This window comes from Abrus precatorius, unplaced genomic scaffold (assembly GCF_003935025.1).
Source record: "Abrus precatorius isolate BTA unplaced genomic scaffold, Abrus_2018 Scaffold8, whole genome shotgun sequence".
Taxonomy (NCBI): domain Eukaryota; kingdom Viridiplantae; phylum Streptophyta; class Magnoliopsida; order Fabales; family Fabaceae; genus Abrus; species Abrus precatorius.
In genome coordinates this window covers 2,286,697-2,306,075 of record NW_020874428.1, presented here as the reverse complement: position 1 = coordinate 2,306,075, position 19,379 = coordinate 2,286,697, and the positions used below count along the sequence as shown (strand labels likewise).

General features: G+C 30.0%; 2 protein-coding genes across 2 annotated transcripts; one reads left to right on the top strand and one right to left on the bottom strand.

The window, feature by feature from the left end:
- Nucleotides 1-521: 521 nt before the first annotated feature.
- On the bottom strand, nucleotides 522-1,631 carry LOC113848069 (glycosyltransferase BC10-like). Its single transcript, XM_027477446.1, has one exon. It carries the CDS (start codon nucleotides 1,629-1,631, stop codon nucleotides 522-524), a length of 1,110 nt encoding a protein of 369 aa, XP_027333247.1.
- Nucleotides 1,632-9,731: 8,100 nt separating this feature from the next.
- LOC113846946 (G-type lectin S-receptor-like serine/threonine-protein kinase SD2-5) lies at nucleotides 9,732-13,150 on the top strand. Its single transcript, XM_027475726.1, has 2 exons — nucleotides 9,732-10,100; nucleotides 10,491-13,150. Exons 1-2 carry the CDS (start codon nucleotides 10,083-10,085, stop codon nucleotides 12,837-12,839), a joined length of 2,367 nt encoding a protein of 788 aa, XP_027331527.1. The 5' UTR covers nucleotides 9,732-10,082; the 3' UTR covers nucleotides 12,840-13,150.
- The last annotated feature ends 6,229 nt before the right edge of the window (nucleotides 13,151-19,379 follow it).

Below are 19,379 nucleotides of genomic sequence, written 5' to 3'. Positions count from 1 at the left end.
AAAATTAAAGGATAAAAAACAATGTGAAAAATCAATGGAAGAATAATAAAATTTCAAGTACTAAACTGCATGATTCAGGAGGACCAGTCTGTAGATTTACTCCTATTTGTACCCTTTTTCATTGTAATCTAACCTTTCAATTCAGCTGAACACTTGACGGTGAAACCCAGCAATATTTGGAACATGATCTGATGCACTTCCAAATTTAGCATGCTTCCAGCTTCTAAACCATCGTTCATCTGGTCCAAGATTAACTATTTTTCTATTTAAATTTGAATTTGATTCATTGACAAAACAAATTGGGCCAGTATGTTTTATTGGAATACAGTGAATGAATGGTATAAAATGAGAAATTAATGTTAATACATTTATTTATTTTAAATCAAAGATGAAATATCTGTTTTTTTTTTTTTCAATTTAATTTAAACATTTCACGTTCTTGGTCCTTCCTCTTTGTTCAACGCACATATTTACCTATTAACAACTCAGAATATGCAACATACATCATCACATCACAGCCATCAATCACAAAAGATTACGTCGTTGGCAATTCTCATCAACGGTTCCAGAGCGTCAGGGGCAAACTTCCTCGCGAACAAAAACGGATCACTTCGTCCGTTACCGTTACCATACCTTGGCCTATCTAACCTCATCCTTCGAATCAGGTTGGGCCCCACTTCCCACGGCTCGTACGTGCGAGGATGACCATCCACGCGCCCCGTCCAGTTCACATGCGTGAGCGTGGCATGCACGCACCCTTCCGAGTCCCACATGTTCAAAAGGGTAGGAAAGTAATTCTCCTCAGGGTAACACGAGTCTAACCGCACGCACGGCACATTAAACTTGGGCCAAAGCAAACGGTCACTCGCGACAAGCTTCGCGTGCTGACGTGTCAGCGCCCAAAACTGCGACCCTATGCGAAACTCCTCAAGCTTCACTGCCGGAAGCATCGCGTGTGGTCCACGCGCCGCCCAACGGTCATAGCTTCCAACCTCATGGGCAAGAATCTCAATGAAGCTCTTGCCGGGGCAGAGGAGCGCGTGGTAGGTAAAATTGAACGAGTGGAGGGGAATGCAGGACGGAGAAAGCAAGACGAACATGGAGTTAGAAGGATCGTGGATCAGCGCGTGCGCGAGTAAGCGACGCGCCGCCGCGGCGAGCGTGGGGGATAATCTCATGGTCGGTTTTGAAACTATGATACGGTTAGAGAAGATGCCGGAGAACGGTTTGTCATAGGGGAGAGTGGGGTCAGCGTGGACGTAAACATTGAAGAGGCTGTTTGAGGTTTGGTTGAAGTAAAATTCCCACAGTGGTGCGAATGGGAGTGGCATGGTGGTTAGGAACATGAATGCTATCTTGTTGGGCCTAATGGGCTTTGATTTCACGTGAGTGGCAACTTGGAATAGCAACTCGTCATCATCGTCTTCAAGTGGTGGTTGTGATTTGTTGTTGGGGTTTTCGGGGATGCTAATGTTTTTGTTTTTGAGGTTTGGCATTGGTCTGTTAAAGATGATAGGGGTGGGGTTAGTGGTAGTGGCGTGTTTGGTGTTTGTAGTGGTGGTGAAGAATATGGCTAAAGGTAAGCATAGAAGTAATGCACATAGAAGAGAGAGTGGGTTGGGAGATAGCATTTTCGAGAATCTGCTCAATTTTTTTATTTATTTCTTCGTTTGATTTTTTTAATCTTTAAATTTGGATCGGTGGAGTATGGGAGAGTGAGAGTGAGATGGTGAGGTGCAGAATTCTGTGTTTTGTCCCAAACCAGTTGTAAACGTGGCTGCGTGCTTCGATCAAGAAATGGCCTTCCTTTTGTAGGATTCTGCATGCTTCTGACACGTAACTACACTCCCACAAGTACAAAATATTATGAAGGATTAGAAAATGAAGGTTTATTGAGTGTGATTCCACTTTGGCAGTAACTAAGTTGGCTTAACAATGGCCATAGTAGACCTTGGAAGCTGTTAAATACTCTGAATAGAATTGATTTGCTTAGACAAGAAGTGAATTTCATAAATACATACTTTTAGAGAATTGAACTCTTTTGGTAATGCTTTAATCAAACAAGGGTGCTTGATATCTACAAATTTATGGGCTTTCTTTGGAGTGTAATAGGTGAGCATGACATCCTTTGATATATACCTACCTAAGAGAGGAGTTCTCAAGGTGTCTTATTTTCATAACAACACTTCTGTTTTTTTTTTAAATATAGAACAGAAATAATGTTTCCATATTCATATAATTAATGCCTAGCTATTTAGGTAGGTTTGTAAAGGTCCACTAATAGAAGAAGAAGCTGAAGACAAGGATGATAACAAGCTAAAATGGAAGTCAATATCTGTAGTTGTCTATGAAAATAAGGCTTAGAAACTGTCCCTTTATGCTTCTCCTCGTTTTCTAGTTGCCTAAGTGGTATGGCAGCAAGGAAGTGTTTGATGAACTCTTTACAACACACTTTTCCACTGCAAACTATCTCAAGTTTTTCTTCCTGATCACTTCCCTTTGAAGGGTCCTCCTTTACTTTGTCCACTACTGCATGCATCATACTTAAACCATCAAACTTCAATATGAATGCTTGTTGGCACCCCTCAAAGAGCCTTTCTACCAAATTGTCGATTACATAACAAGCATCTTCTTCAATATGAATGCTTGTTCCAAGGTACTACGAAATATTGGAAAAGGGCCTTTTGAAATTGAAGAAAATTCCCCTTTCCTCATAGTTCCCATAATCTGAATGGCCATCTTGTCATTTGCAGCACCCAACTTTGCTATAAGTTAAAAAAATGATATTTAGGATTCAAAAGAATAATGATCAAGTTAAAATAATTGTTTTAAATAAAAAACGACCTATGTTATTATTTTAGAAGAAAAAAATATAATATTAAATTATTATGTACTCTAATTTAATAAATTAGATCATACTAATATTTTGTGTATATTTTTTTTGTCAACTATTATTATTTTATGGGAAACTATTTCCTTTTTGACAGTCTTCTTTTGTTTTTTGGTTCAAGGCGTTTACGACAAGGTTCGTATGTCTGGGCTTTATTGGGGCTCGGAGCTCTAAATGTACACAAAAACAGGCTTTTAAAACGTTTATACTTTTTGCAGTTGTTTTTTTTTTTTAATTACTCACATCACCTTAAGGTGAAGGTTAGTGTAAAATATATATTCACACGATATTTTTATATTAGTATAAGTTTAAAAAATTTTACATTTAATTTAAATATTTTATTTAACTTAAATCTAAAATGATAAATTATAACTTATTAAATTTAAGTTACATAAATGATTCAAATTATATATATATATATATTTGGAGAGATTAGGGTAAAAACTTAGTTTATATTAGTAAAAATTATGACAAAAAAAAGAAAAACAGATTTGATGTAGTTTAAATGTTGTGGATCAACTTAAGATAAGTTAAGTGTAATTATCTCTCTTACTCTTAATTCTGATTAGCAATAAATTATTCAAAAAGCACATAAAAGGAGTTAATGTTTCTAAAAAGCTTTATTTTCAATTTTTTTACAATAATACTTTATAATAGTTTTTAAGTATCCATCTACAAACAAAAATAATTTATTTTTCTATACAAAAAGATTTAAATAATAATTCAATCACCTTGGATTTTTAATGTAAATTAAAATATTTATCCTTTAATTCTATTTTTGGTTTAAATTTTATCCTTTAATAATCTTTTTTTTTTATTTTGATCATCTAACTTTATTTCTTGTTTTGTTTTAATTTAACTTTCAAACATGTTTAAAATAAATTATTTTTTATTAGATACATTAAACTCTTATCTTTTTTTTTCTATTATTATTATTCACTTGTCTTCTTTTATTTCACATCACATATTTTCTGTATCTTTTTCTTCTTACACTTTTTTTCTCCCTCTCCTTTTGTTATGGCATTTTGTTTATGTGTCTTCTTTCTCTCCATTTTTTCTTCTTTTATTATTTCCTCCTCCTTGTTGATATGGTGCATGTGTGTGTGGAACAATATTGTTGCGCATGTATTGTGTAGTGATTGAGGATAGAGAGCGCGTGTGATATTGTGTGAGTACTTTAATATTGAAAATGCAAGTGTGAGATGATTAGAGTAAAATGTGATGTGTTATTTTGAGAAGAGGAAAGAGACAAAAAAAAAAGGAAGAAGAATAAGGTTAAAAATATCAATGAATATCACTATGCCAGAATAAAGATCTGAAAGCAATTCCATTTTAAATTAGAGAGCGTTAAGAACTACTCTAAAATCTTGCGCTATCTTATGTGTTATATTTAAGAGAGCGATTAAACAACCGTTTTCAAAAGTTAAGATTGGAGAGCGGTTCTAGGTGTAAGATTAGAGAGCAGTTTCATGTGGAACTGCTCTCTAAAGTATAAATGTAGACCGCAAATCTGAAATTTGAAATTGGTTTCTTTTTTGGTTTTCTGCTATAAAGTAAAATTAATTTATTATTACGTTTAAATCAAAATTTGAAATTAATTTCTATGTGAGTTTTCTTTATTTTTATTACAAATCAAAATTGAATCTTCAGTTTATACTTTTGATGTTAATCAAACAGTCGACATCAACATGAACAAATAAATAAATAAATTAGTAGGATGATTTTTAACGTTAATAGAGAGAAAAATAAAATAAAGAGAGAATAGATAATTCATCATTAACAAAGAGAAGAAGAAAGAAAGAAAGAATAAAGAAGTACCTACAAATGTGAAAAAAAATTAATTTATTAGCATAGAAAATATGAAGAGAACAGACTAACAAAGAATTAAGAGGTACCTATAGATATGAAAAAAACTAATTGTTAGCGCATAGAAGAAGATGAAGAGAGCATATTAATAGAAAATGAAGAGGTACCTACGAATATAAAAAAAAAACTAATTTATTAGTGAAAGAAGACGAAGAGAGGAGGCTAACATAAAAAGATAAAGAGAACATACGAGAGCAGAGAAGATGAACATAACTTACAATAAAATAGACAAACTTTGTTACCTAAGAAAAAAAATGCGTTGAGCGTGTTTTATTTATAAACAACTTTAATGACTTTAGAGAGCAGCTCTTTATTAACCGCTCTCAGAAGTATAGCTCTTTAAATATATAGTTACAAAATAATTTTTATTAATCGTTGTCTAAGTTAGCGCTTCAAAAAGTCATTTCTGACGTAATAATAGTAATGTAATAAGAAAAAGACTAAATTTAACTGTAAATATAATTAAAAGAAAATAGTTTATTTAAAACACATAAGGAATGTTAATTAGCAATATATACTTTAACCTTTTTTTCAAACATATTTAATATTGACCAAAATTTATGAGTTTGAAAAAGTAAGATTCACATAATTTTTAATAAATTTTAATCTATAGTTAAATTATGTCAATAAACCTGGCTTTGAGCTCTAGAAATGGTGAGATGCTCATCTACAACACCCTTCACTCAATCATTCACCAAAATATTTGGCATTTCTAGAGACTCCATTTAATTGCTCTTCTAATCAATCGAACAAAATCCATTACCCAGCATTCATGCATCCTCATCGGTAACATCAGAATCTCCTTTAAAACGCATTTATTTTTATATATGCTCACTCTCACCAATCACTTCAATAAATGGTGTCTCATAAGTGCATATATATACATATGCCCATACTTATTCAATCTTTGCTGTTTTACATTTTTTACAAATTACAATCCTTATATATTTTTCATATTCCAAACTAGAATAATGCGTGTCATATATTAAAAATATTTTTTAGTGCATTTAATTTTGCAATACACTAATAGACCGAAAAGTTCAACTTAAAAAACTTTGCTAATGGGGTGTCAATGATCTCATCTGTGACCTATTTTGGGTGTAATCAACAAGGGAATAAGGTCCAATCAATTAAGCTTTTCACCTTTTGGCTTTAGTTTTCTCTTTTCTATATTTTGCTTACATATATGGATGAAAGACTAAACTATCTTTTAGTTAGATCTCATGACCAGGAATCGTTGCCTAACATATTATATTATAAAGTGCAAAGGTTATTCACACCAAAAAGAAAAAATAAGTTTGAAAAGGCCAAGAATGTCTTTTGTTTTTCTCCCAATATGTATACTATACTATGTTGATTTGAAACTGAAAAAGAAATCGCATGAGAAATAAAAACCCATTCATATCTCTTTTTCTCAACAACTAAAAACATGTACAATTACTTCACGTTTCAATCCATTACTCTTCAAATTTATGCATCCTTTATTAATAAATTGATATATAATATGATTCTTGATATGTTAGTTGTAGCTATTTTCTCATCTTAATAATTTTGCACTTTCTAAAAAAATAAGTATTTAAAATTTGGGCTTAATCTTAGTTTGGCTATTTAAAAATTTAAATTTAAAATTATTTAAATAAATAAATAAATTTAGACAAATATTTAATAAATTAAATATAAATAATTTATGAATAATTTAATTCACTGTACTATTAATTGCATAATTTGATAAATACTCTATATTACTTAAATTAAATTTATAAACGTTAATAATTATTTTTTAAAAAAAGTAAAACTTTTTTTAACTCAATTTTATAAATTGAAGTTAACGTTTTCTTTCCTTAAGAGAGTTAGATTTTCGTCATTAACAATCCTCTTTAAATAATGAGATATTTTCTTCACGACATTAATAAAATGTTTGAGGGTGAATTTAATAAGTATTTGTAGCACCTAACTTTGAATCACACAAAAGAAATAGAAATTGCTTGCCACATGTCTTGGAGCTGAAATTTAGGTGTTTTTTTTTTAAAGAACTGAAGATCTAAATATATTGTTTTTATTTATTTTTTATGTTGTTCTGTCCCTTTCAGTTGCGTCATTTCACATTCCAATATCAATGACAAGTGGTTGGCAGATAAATTTCTGTTAATAACGTATGAGAGTTTTGAATGTTCAATACTGCAATGTTTCTTTCTTTCTTCTTAATATTAAAGTGGTGCATCTGTTGATATGATTAAGTGACGATGGGTCTAAAATTTTTTTCTTTTTAAATCAAAGTAACATTTAGATTAAAATAATGAATACTTAACACGGAATCTTGTTTTCAAGCCTATATCATTATTTTAGCTAATTTAAAATATAAAATAACATTAATCTATACAAGATATTGGAGTTAAATGGCTCTTTTAACAAGTAATATTCATTAAAACTTGAATACAATTTATTACTGGTTGATTTACATACTCGATGGTTTATATTTTATTTTTAAATGTAATAAATATAATTAATTTTAGTCAAATTAATTAGATTAATGTATTAATTAATATTCACCTTCTCAGTTTTTGTTTAGTATAAAATGAATATCTTTATATACACCTGAATGTTAAAATGATCCATTCCGTCTTCCTTATCACATAGAAAATGCATAAATGAAATCATACGTGACAGAGGGAAGCATGATTAATAAAGATGAAAAGAGTGTATAAAATTAATATCAGCACTTAATATTTAATAAGAAAGTTAAAGAACTTTTTAATTTTGTCTTAACTATAAACAACTTTCAAATGGGTGTTGAAATGATTACCCAACAATTCGATACAAACATCCTAATTTGACATAATTCTCAATCAGAATGTTTGATTCAAAGTGATTTTCCTCATCCAAGTTACACTCACTGGTATTAGTTATGATTAACTGAGGTTACAAATAACTAATTAAGTTCTGAAAGAATATATTTGTGTTAATTAACTACTAGATAAGATAAACTTCTACTTTCTTTTTCAATAAAAAAAAACTTTTATATTTACTTAACTGATTAGTTTGTCTCATAAAATCATGTTCTTATCTCATATGTTCTTGTGTTTGTGTGTGATTTATTCACACACGGATAGAGACAATAAACTAATAAATAATCAAATTCAATTGAAATAAAATAATTAATTTGTAAATTTACACTCATTTTATAATAGGACAAAAAAGATAAATTGAAGTAAAATAAATAGATAGATGTGATATATGTGGATTACAACCAAAATCGAATTTGCATTATTAGTTGGAAAGACTGAGTTAATCGACGTTGATTTATCATTTTGTTTTAACGTCTTTAATTTAAAGTTGAATGTGAAGCTTTTGTTTCATTGTACTCTTTTACAAAAAAAATAAGAGATCGAAGATATGAACAAAATAAATTGACCCATACCATCTACGTCAGTTCTTTTCTTTTGTTTAAATGCATTTAAAATTTAATGATTCGTATAGAAGAAAATTATTATATAATTTGTAAAAAAAATTTCTGGTTACTTATTATAATTTGTTCTCTACTTCTATTTGAGAGAATCTTTGGAAAAAGAATAGAATTGGTTTCTTTGACTAACCTTATACACCATCTTCATCTTGGCAAAGAAATTCATTATTTAATTGGTTTTCGAACTTTCTTTATTTTCAACCAAAAACATGTCCCCAAATGAATAAATAAAACATGCAAATCATGCAACAAGTTTAAGACTTCAATTAGTAGCTGATATGCACAATTAAGGTAAAAAGGAAAAGAAAAGATATGTTTTTTTTAAAAGAAATTAGTTTCACTTTATGTTTGGAATGCATTATAAAACTGCTAAAGATTGGGATGTAATTTACTCTTACAATTTTATGTATTGAAAAATGTCTTATTAATTTTATATATTTAAAAATACTATAAAATTGCAAAATTTATCTAATGAAAATAGTCAAATTCTCTCTAATCATTAAAATCAAATATTTTTTTTTCTTTCAAAGTTATCTTTCATGATTTTGTTTTATTATTAAATTTGATAGTTTTAAATTACTAAAATATCTTAAATACCGAGTTATTCAATAAAGAAGAAGCTTATTTTTCTCTCCAAAAGAAATTAAACGTAAAACATAAAAGTATGCCATTTAAAAAAAATAATTTCAACTTGACTAAATATTTTTTCTTTTCATTTTTACATGATACCTCAGACACACAGACAATTTTAAAATATTTTATTAAATAAATAACATAAAATGAATTAATTGATATTATTATTTTAATAATTTTATAATAAAAAACAATAAAATTGAATAAATTTGTTATATTTGAATAAATTTTAATGATGAAAGTAGTTTAGAAATATTCAACAGGAAAGAAGTAAAGGTAATAAGGTTTTAAAAATTTAAAAATTATTAAAAAAATAACAGAGACAAAAATAAAAAAAAATCACTTTATAGTATTTTTTTTATTTGATCATTAATAATACTTTAAAAAATTTGTCAGTGAAAGTAACTTTTAAAAAATGCTAATAGTTACTTATTTCAATTCCCTTATCAAATAACAAAAGTTTCAAAAAATAAAATAAAATTTTAACTAGTGCTTCTCTTCATACAATATATCTAAATATACTATCATAGATAATATTATCCATGCCTTAAAACCCAAATTTGTAATTATTCTATTCTACAAAGAGTTGTCCATCAATGTATCTAAATCTGAGGTTTATAAATTTCAACCACCCATACCCATCTCTTTGGTTGAATATATATTTCCTGAGGTATCATAATCTTAGAGAGAGATGTCAGTGTCAATTCCTAGCCCATATTTAACTAGGGAACAAACACAAACAGGTTAAGAAAAAATAAACAAAAAAAAAGTAGAAATACTTTGTTTTGAATCTTTATCTCATCCACCAATCACAGAAAGTGCCAACCTTTATAAGCTGTATATATATACTCATAGTGGATAATATCATTATTTTCATTCATATCATATTTTTCTAATATTATACCATTCATGGCCATAATTTGCTTCAACAGTTGAACAGATTCTCAGTAGCTCCCTAATTATGACGTTCTTCACAATTCACGTGGAGTTTCCATACCTTTGCAAGTGCAACTTTCTCTCCCTTGATCTGTCACAGTAAAAAAAATCAATTCTGCACTCCCAACTAACTACTTTATCACCCATTTTCACTCTTACTTATTGCCTATTGGTGTTTCTTCAAAGAGTCCCTGCCATCCTCTGGCTTCTGTTCCACGAAACTAAAGAGTTTCCATCTATCTTAATTTCTGTTTCTTCTTCTTCTTCAATTTTTCATATGGTATTAGAAAGAACATGATTCAGCTGATTGAGGTAAACTTGAGTTGGTCAATTCTTGTGTGAACAAAGTAAATTACTGCTTTCTCTTTATTGGGGTGCTTTCATATTTGCCACTTTAATATCCACCATTTTATTCTTCTGTGCCATATTGCTTTTCCACTGTGTAGTCAAAGTAGAAAAATTCAACTTAGAAAGTTTCGCTTTTTCCTAACTCTTGTTAAACATGTGTGATTGTGAGGTTGTAATTTATGTACTTTTTCAACCCTCTTCTTCTCTCATCTAATTTGCCTAAATAGAAGAAATTGGGTGTTTGAGTAAAACTATAAAACCATGGGAAAACTTTGGTCTCTCTTTTATGTTATGGATACCCTTTGGTTGTGTATCCTTATTTCTTCTGAAGTTGTTTTGACTAGTTATCTACAGACTGGAAATTTCTCTCGGGGTTTTGAAGGTTCTCAAATGAATTGGGTTGATAGGAATGGCCTGTTCCTCGTGTCATATAAAGGAGAATTTGGCTTTGGCTTTGTAACCACAGAAAATGACTACACATTGTTTCTACTAGCTATATTCCACATGAACAGCAACAAGGTGGTTTGGGTTGCAAATAGAGCAAATCCTGTGTCTAATTCTGATAAATTTGTGTTTGATGAGAAGGGTAATGTCTTTTTACAGAAAGGAGGAAGGGTGGTATGGTCAACAGATACAAGTGGCAAGGGAGTTACTTTAGTGGAATTGCAAGACACTGGAAATTTGGTTTTGGTTGGGAGCGATAGTAGAGTGATATGGCAAAGTTTCAGCCACCCAACAGACACCTTGTTGCCAATGCAGGACTTCATTGAGGGAATGAAACTTATCAGTGAACCTGATTCTAACAACTTGTCCTATGTTCTCGAGATTGAACATGGTAATGTCATTCTTTCCGCGGGTTTGCAAACTCCACAGCCTTATTGGTCTATACAGAAAGATAGCCCCAATAAAAATGGTGATGTGGTGGTAGCTTCAGCTACACTTAGTGCAAACTCTTGGAAATTCTATGATAAGAATAAATCCTTGTTGTGGCAATTTGCTTTTGCTGAAGAATCAGCTGCAAATGTCACTTGGATTGCAATTCTTGGAAGTGATGGCTTCATCACTTTCTCCAATCTCCAAAGTAAAGGGTCAATTGGTGCCTCACCAAAAAGAATACCACAAGATTCTTGTAGCACACCACAACCTTGTGATCCCTATAGCATATGCAGTGGTCAGAAAAAATGTAGCTGCCCTTCTGTTCTTAACTCTCGTCCTAATTGCAAACCGGGGTTGGTCTCACCTTGTGACTCAAAAAGCACCGTTGAGCTCCTCAAAGCTGATGATGGACTCAATTACTTTGCACTTGAGTTTCTTCCACCCTCTTCAAGAACTGATTTGGTTGGTTGCAAAACTTCTTGCAGTGAAAAATGCTCATGCCTTGCTTTGTTCTTCCACAAAAGTTCAGGGAATTGTTTCCTGTTAGACAGAATTGGAAGCTTTCAGAAATCTGATAAGGATTCTGGTTTTGTCTCATTCATTAAGGTCTCTAGTGAAGGAGGCACTATCACACACAGTAGAAGCAGCAATGTGCAGACAATAGTTGTTGTGATCATTGTCATACTAACATTGTTTGTCATTTCGGGTATGCTCTTTGTGGCACTTAGATGCTTCAGGAAAAGGCAAAATTTGCCTCCTGAGTCTCCTCAAGAGAATTCAGAAGATGAAACCATTTTGGAGACTTTAACAAGCATGCCAATCCGTTACAGCTACAATGATCTAGAAACAGCAACAAGTAACTTCTCTTTGAAACTTGGACAAGGTGGTTTTGGCTCAGTATACAAAGGAGTTCTGCCAGATGGGACTCAACTAGCTGTGAAGAAGTTGGAAGGCATAGACCAAGCGAAGAAAGAGTTCAGGGTTGAAGTTAGTACTATTGGGAGAATTCATCACCACCATTTGGTTAGGCTTAAAGGATTCTGTGCCGAAGGGTCTCATAGGCTTCTAGCTTATGAGTACATGGCCAATGGCTCATTGGATAAATGGATATTTAATAAGCATATAGGTGCATTTGTGTTGGATTGGGACACAAGGTTTAACATAGCACTTGGGACAGCAAAAGGACTAGCTTACCTACATGAAGATTGCGACTCAAAGATTGTTCATTGTGATATCAAGCCAGAAAATGTGCTTCTAGATGATAACTTCCTAGCCAAGGTTTCAGATTTTGGTTTGGCTAAGCTCATGACACGTGAACAAAGCCATGTTTTCACCACACTTAGGGGCACTAGGGGCTATCTTGCACCAGAATGGATCACAAACTATGCTATATCTGAGAAAAGTGATGTTTATAGCTATGGAATGGTGTTGCTAGAGATCATTGGGGGAAGGAAAAACTATGATCCTAGTGAAACTTCAGAGAAATCCCATTTCCCTACTTTTGCTTTTAAGATGATGGAAGAAGGGAAGGTGAAAGAGATTCTTGATTCAAAGATAGAAACATGTGAAAATGAAGAGAGGGTTGACACTGCTGTTAAAATTGCATTGTGGTGCATACAAGAAGACATGTCTTTAAGGCCTTCTATGACCAAAGTTGTACAAATGCTAGAGGGTCTCTCTAGTGTTCCTAAGCCACCAACTTGTAGTGTTTTTGGTTCTCGGTTTTATTCAACTTTACCCATGAGTGAGGCTGGCACTTCTTCAGGACCATCAGATTGTAATAGTGAAGCCTATCTCTCTGCTGTTCAGCTTTCAGGACCAAGATAACAATAGCTGTACCTTTTTTTTTTTAACACCTTTTCTTTTTGGCGGTTGGTGAGCAAATTGGTATCAAATGAAGAATCCTTTCTTGATTAGTTTAGTTACTCTTGTATATACATCATGCCCTAGTAAATTTTGTTCTAAGTTACTCAAGATTTGTAATATACAAATTCTCCATGTGTTTGTGGACTAGGATGAATGTGTGAAGATGAAAAGCTTTTCTTGCAGTCTTGGAAAATGTTCTTTATACGACTGAAGTGGGACAACTGCATTTTGAAATACTATATATAATAAAAGATTAAAAAAAAGTGAAAAATAAAGATAGTTGTATACAATATCAATTATTTACTGTTTAAATAATGAAATTGTGCAATTTTAGTAGTAAAAGATAATATCTAAATGTGCTTTTGGTCCATTTGCCATTGAATCTTAAGGGTGACATCGACCAAGGCTTAGAAGTCTCTAGGGCCACTTGAGAGTTTCCAGCTTATATTTTATTTTATTTTTGGGTTTCATTGGTAAAAATACAAAAAACAAAAAAAGTGGGTAGAATGCACTCATGATCCAGCAAATATCTTTTGGGTTGGGAATTTATTTGAGCCAAAGTGGGCCACCATCATGCATAGACCAGCAATTTCATTCTAGTTTGGAGTTCTGAATCATCTTTTTCTATTTTATTTATCAATCTTTTGTTTTAAAAATAATAATAAAAAGGTAAAAATAAACAAAAAGAAAATATTTTTCGCTATTCTTTTACATAAATGTTCATTTTTATTTTTATTTATAAATCAAAATGTTCGCTAATATCAATTTCGTAAATGTTTTATTTCACGTTTAAAAAGGTTAATTTAGATGAGACATTTCGTTAATTCTATGTTTTAAAAATTGAAATGTGTGACTATTTGATGATTCCAATTCCTGTTCAAATTTAAAATTTTCTTTCATTATACTTTATTTCATATTTAAAGAAGTTATTGTAAATTATTGTATGGTTTAAAATTGGAACTCCAAAGTTGTAACAGTGTGGCAATCTTAAACTTTTATAGTTCCATCACATTTTAGTTTATCTCATTTTTCTTTTAGTTAAAATCAACCAATTCATGCTGTTAGAAAGAACTACATGACTTGAAGTTTTTTTATTATACTAGAGGATACGTAAAAACAATAATTAAACTATCAAGGTAAAATTAATTTTTTAATCATATTTTTATCTCATTTTTTTATCTCATTTTTTTATTTTAAAATGATTAAAATAAATATTTGTAAAGTTATTATAAATTTACACAATATATTTCAACTTATTCGCTTGAAGGTGAATATATTAAGAGTATTGTGAGATTAAATCTTTAGCTTTTTTCCATACTTAAATTGATATTCAAACTTAACCTTCTTCTTTTGGCAAACCACTTCATTTTAAATAAAACGGTTTTTTAAATTTTGATGGTTTTAATAAAATTGGTAGCAACTTCATTTCTAAATAAACTCTTCTTAAATATTTTGTCTCTCATTGTAATAACAGTTGTGATGCATTTCATTGTGAACGATAATAGTTTTAATCTTTTTTTTTTTTTTTGAAATTTCCTTTTCTATTGTCTAGACTATTGATCCTTTACTTGATCTTGTTTTGATAAGGTTAAATTACTTTGCAGGTCTATAACGTTGACATTGTTTCATATAACCACTCAAGTTTGCTTAACTTAATAGATTCTGTAACCAAGTTTACAAAAACAAAAGCAACCAATCACATTTTTCCTAGTTAATGGTTTCTGCTAAATTTGATACTTCTGATATGCTTAGATCTAACAGGGAAATGACAGAAAATCAAAAGAGAAACATTGATGTAATCAAGAGCAGATTGAGAGAGAGAACCGAGTGGGGAACAAACCAGGGAGACAGAGAGAAAAAGGAAGAGAGAGAGAGAAACCTAAACTTGAGAGCTAATAAGGGCCAACAACGCATCAGATTCTCTCCCGTAATTGGACGTCCTGTCAGGTTGATTTTGTATTTTCGCTTAAGTCAAAAAAATTTTGCTTAAGTGAAAATGCAAAATTTTACTTGACTACATTGTCCAGTTCATGCTAAAACGAAAGAGAATTTCGATCCACCAACAAGAGAGTCAGAGAATAAGCACTAACGAAAAAGATAGAGTAGCAACGAATTAAATTTAGCACCCTAAACCATAATTTTAAATTCTCACTAATTATGTGGAATTTAATTTTTTTATTTTAGTCTATTAAATTTTTCAGTAAAATTTCTAAATCATTTAAAATTCAATATCTAAATTAAAAAATTTAACCCATAAAATTTTAATTTTTTTCTAAAAAATAAATCACCCATTTAAAATATTTCATCCAAACACACTTTAATAGTTTAACTGAGTTTTCAAGTAACCCTGCAATTTAAAAATTTCCAAAATCCATATGCATCCAAAAACATTTAAATGTGGTAGAATAATTTTGAATACATTTTTTTATTATATCCTTACTAATTATAAAATTAAAGTCCCTGTAAATTGAAACACTAAAACAGGATTAACTGCATAAAGCAACTTGGACTAGTTTAAGTGAGCTCATGTAAAAGTACTTATAGAATAAAAATAATTCTTATAAGTTAAAATTAATTTATATTCTTTTTTTATTTATCTAAAACATGAGATGTATAGTTAATTTTATCTTATAAAAAAATATTTATTTTATCTTTTTTTTTCTTAATTTTAAAGATCATTGCTCAAAAAGAAAAGTACCTTGTCCAACGAGACAAGTGATGATATGTTTCTAAATGTTGTCCCTTCAGATAAGTCAAGTGAAACAAAAGGATCTCACGTGTGTTGATAGTCAAGTATAAATCAAGTGTAAAGAGGTCATAAATTGAATAATAATGGAGAAAATGACCAGCATATAAATGAGACTTGTCCCACATTTAGGTTGATGAGGTGTGCAATTCCCTTGCATCAGCTAAGTATGGTGGTGACACTTTGGAGAATTTGATTCATCCAGTAAATATTATAGAAGCATATGGACTCAGATTATTCGACAATTAAGACTTGCAAATTTGCATTATGATTTGTGTTGTCATCATGTCCAAGCAGCATTGTTTCTTCATGTGCTTACCGATTCCCAAGCTTGCTGGTTCGGTTCTGATCATTCTCTTTAGTGCTCACAGCAATGTATGTAACTATTTGCCAGGTTACTGTTGATGTTATTTTGGTATATGCTGCACTTGTCAGTTTAGTGGATATTTTTGGAGCAAAATTTTTAGAAAGTTTGCCATCTAATGATGGTTCAAGGGCTTTTTGTTCAAGCCTTGGTTTGTTGAACAATTTGACATCATCCCATGTACACGCTGTTTGTGTTGTGAACACCCTTATAGCTGATATCATATGGATCAAATTCTGCTGTTTGTCATACACCATTGGTTAGTCCACTTTGTTGTTGATTAAATTCTCTGTCTGTGTACACTTTGACTATTAACCATTATAGCACATGGACATGCATCATGCAATTAGGCCGATTAGTATAATTTTTACTTGCCCAACATACTTTTTCAGTCTCTTACTTCTTTCACTTGGAAACTCCATTGTGCATGGACCATGGCACATGTATTGGGCCTAAGATCCATGTTGAAATTTGTCTAATATATAATGGGTTGAGACTTGTTTGCACAGCTCATAAAATTTCACTTAACATATATAAAATACTAGGAATGCTATTTTAACATTCGGTTTCTGTGTCAATATTAAACACACTCAAACTGAGAGTTTAAATAGTATTACTCATGAAATATTGTTAAAGAATGCGTTGTTTGGTAGTCTTCTATTTAACGTGCATATAGATTAAATTCAATAATCTAAAAGGAACATTCGTCTAACATGTCATTTTTTCCCCGGTAGATGAAAAACATGTTTATCTAAATATTGAATAAGATTCGTTTGTGTAAGTTATTTATCAGTGAGTAACACTTTAATCCTTGAGTTTGGAAGCTTTGAAAGAAAGAACTGTTAACAAAGTATTTGCTTTGTAAATTAATGATTTTTTTAAAAAATATTTTTATATTTTAAAATATAGACCAATGTAATTTTTTGTAGAAGTATATTTAAAAGAATATATTATAATTAATAAAGTTTGGCATAGTTGGTAAATAGTCATGTTCCTTAAATACGTTGATACAAGTTTGATTCATATAGTTATGTGTATGAAAAAAATTTGTTTAGAGAGATAAATTAATTTTGAATCAGTAAATATCAAAATTCATCTTGTTTATTAATTTTCATTAAAATTTTGTTCTTTTTATTATAAAATACGACAATTAACCAGAATGTTATATATGGTCATGAATTGGAACTTGGATCTTTATAACTGATAGTGCGACAGTGGCAAACTTTTTATATATATATAGTAACGTTAATAACACGCTATTTTAAATATACTTTGTTAAAATTTATTAAAAATTATATAAATTTTATTTTTTCTCGCCCTTAATTTAATATTTCTCTCTTATATTTTTTTAATCCTATCTGATAATTAACAACATTTTAACGTATTAGATAATGGGTTACGTGATGAAGAACATGTTTCAAGTAAATAGCAATCTTCGAGTTCTAATTAGAGAGAAATATGGGAGGTGCCTTGTAGAGGATCTCACCTGCATTATCTCTGTCACAGAGTATATTTATTGAGCAAATATCACTGAAGCAAAGTAAAATTTTTCAACAATGCAATTATCAAATTTTTAAAATAAAATAAACTTTTATATAACGTAATTATCTTACTATTATTCTCTCCCTCTTAAAGACAGAACCTAATAATTAGTTAAACATATTATCTAATAAAAAAAATTCCAAGTAATTAATATCAGAATATTTAGCTCCGTTTTTTACTTTCTAGCAATGGAGACCAACTTATTTATCATTTATTTGGAATGAAAGAGAAAAGAAGAAGGAAGAAATTAGAAAAGAAAAGTGAGAGAAAATGAACAGTGTAATTGGTGTGGGTCTTACCATAAGCTTTTCTCCTATGTACAGTGAAGAATGTATAAAAAGGTTGAAATATGTACAAAAAGTTTAATTGAAAGTGTAAGGTCTAACTACGACCACACTAGATATAGCCCAGTTTCAGTATTTTTTTAACAAGGATTATAGGAAAGAAAATAAAGAAATAAAATGAATTAGACTTTTTTTTATAAATTAAAATTTATTTATACACATTATTTTTGGGGGGAAGTTAGATATTTTTTTTAGTAATTGGTGTCTGTAACATATAAAAAAAGTTTAATTTAATTTATTTTTATTATATATCAAGCATACTCCGATTTATGGAGCTAGAGACAGAGAGGCATGTTTAAGGTATACTTTGACTGTGACTGAGTCAATTGTAGTACACTGCATGGATAAGAGGTGTTGCATGGGAAGCACAATACTTACATACAAATTTCTAATCAATATTTTTCATGTCCTGCACTTCAAAAATTTTTGAAGAATTGGTGGTTGAGAAGGAACTTGATTAAAAAAACTTAGGTTGAAGAATTAATTGTCTACATTTTATGTTAAAATATCTTACACTAAAAGAATATGGTTAAAATTGTGATAATTAGATATTTTATTTTATGAATTAATTTTTGACAGTGAGTTCAGTGTAATTTTTTAGTAGGGTGGGAATTTATTCAATTTAGATGCTAGACTACTTATGGTGTTGAGATATTTTACATTGGATATAAGAATTTGGTCATTTTATTTTATGAACAAACTTTTTAAAGTGAGTTAAATCTTATTTTTTTAATGTAATATTCGAATATATTCAATTTAAATACTAATCACTTAAAGTGAATTAAAAATTTATTCGTACTTGTCCTTGTACCTAATAGTATTCAAATTCCCATGCTCATTTATATTAACTAAAATTTAATTTACACTTTTTGACAATCTAAAGAGAAAATAATAATTAAAAATTTCAAATATTGTGTAAAATTACAGCAAGGCTTGGATAATTTCCTCCTTTGAACTAGCTTTAAGAAGTTAGGCCTAATTTTCTAGTAGTTACTTTATTAAGTTACAAGTCCTATCCTCACAAGACTCATATGATATCACTTTTCAAGTTTATAAAAAAATTATATATAAACTATTGTTAGTTACATAATTTTAAAGTTAAATTAACAAAAATAACTAAATTATTTTACTTCATTTTCAAAATTAGAGTCTTCAATTTTTTTCAATTGATCATGTTTTATGCTCAAATATTCTCAGTCCAATAACAGTAATAGAAGCTATAACATAAAATAATATATTAATAGAAGCATTACACCATTCATGGGTGTGTCTATAAATATGAAGTTTTTTAATTAAAAAAAAATACAAAAACATGAAAATACTTTATTTATTATTTGAAAATATCACAAATTTATATTTTAATCTTTACCGTGTATACCCAAAAAGAAAAAAGAAAAAGAAAAAGATTTACCGGTACATGCATGTACCAAAGACACCAATTTTGATTGACTTGTGCAGTAGGCTCTATGAGGTCGTTTTCAGTGACTGTCTTTGTTGGATAAGCA

Excerpts from the sequence above, each read along its gene's own strand:
- LOC113848069 (XM_027477446.1), bottom strand. The coding sequence starts at position 1,631 with ATGCTATCTCCCAACCCACTCTCTCTTCTATGTGCATTACTTCTATGC.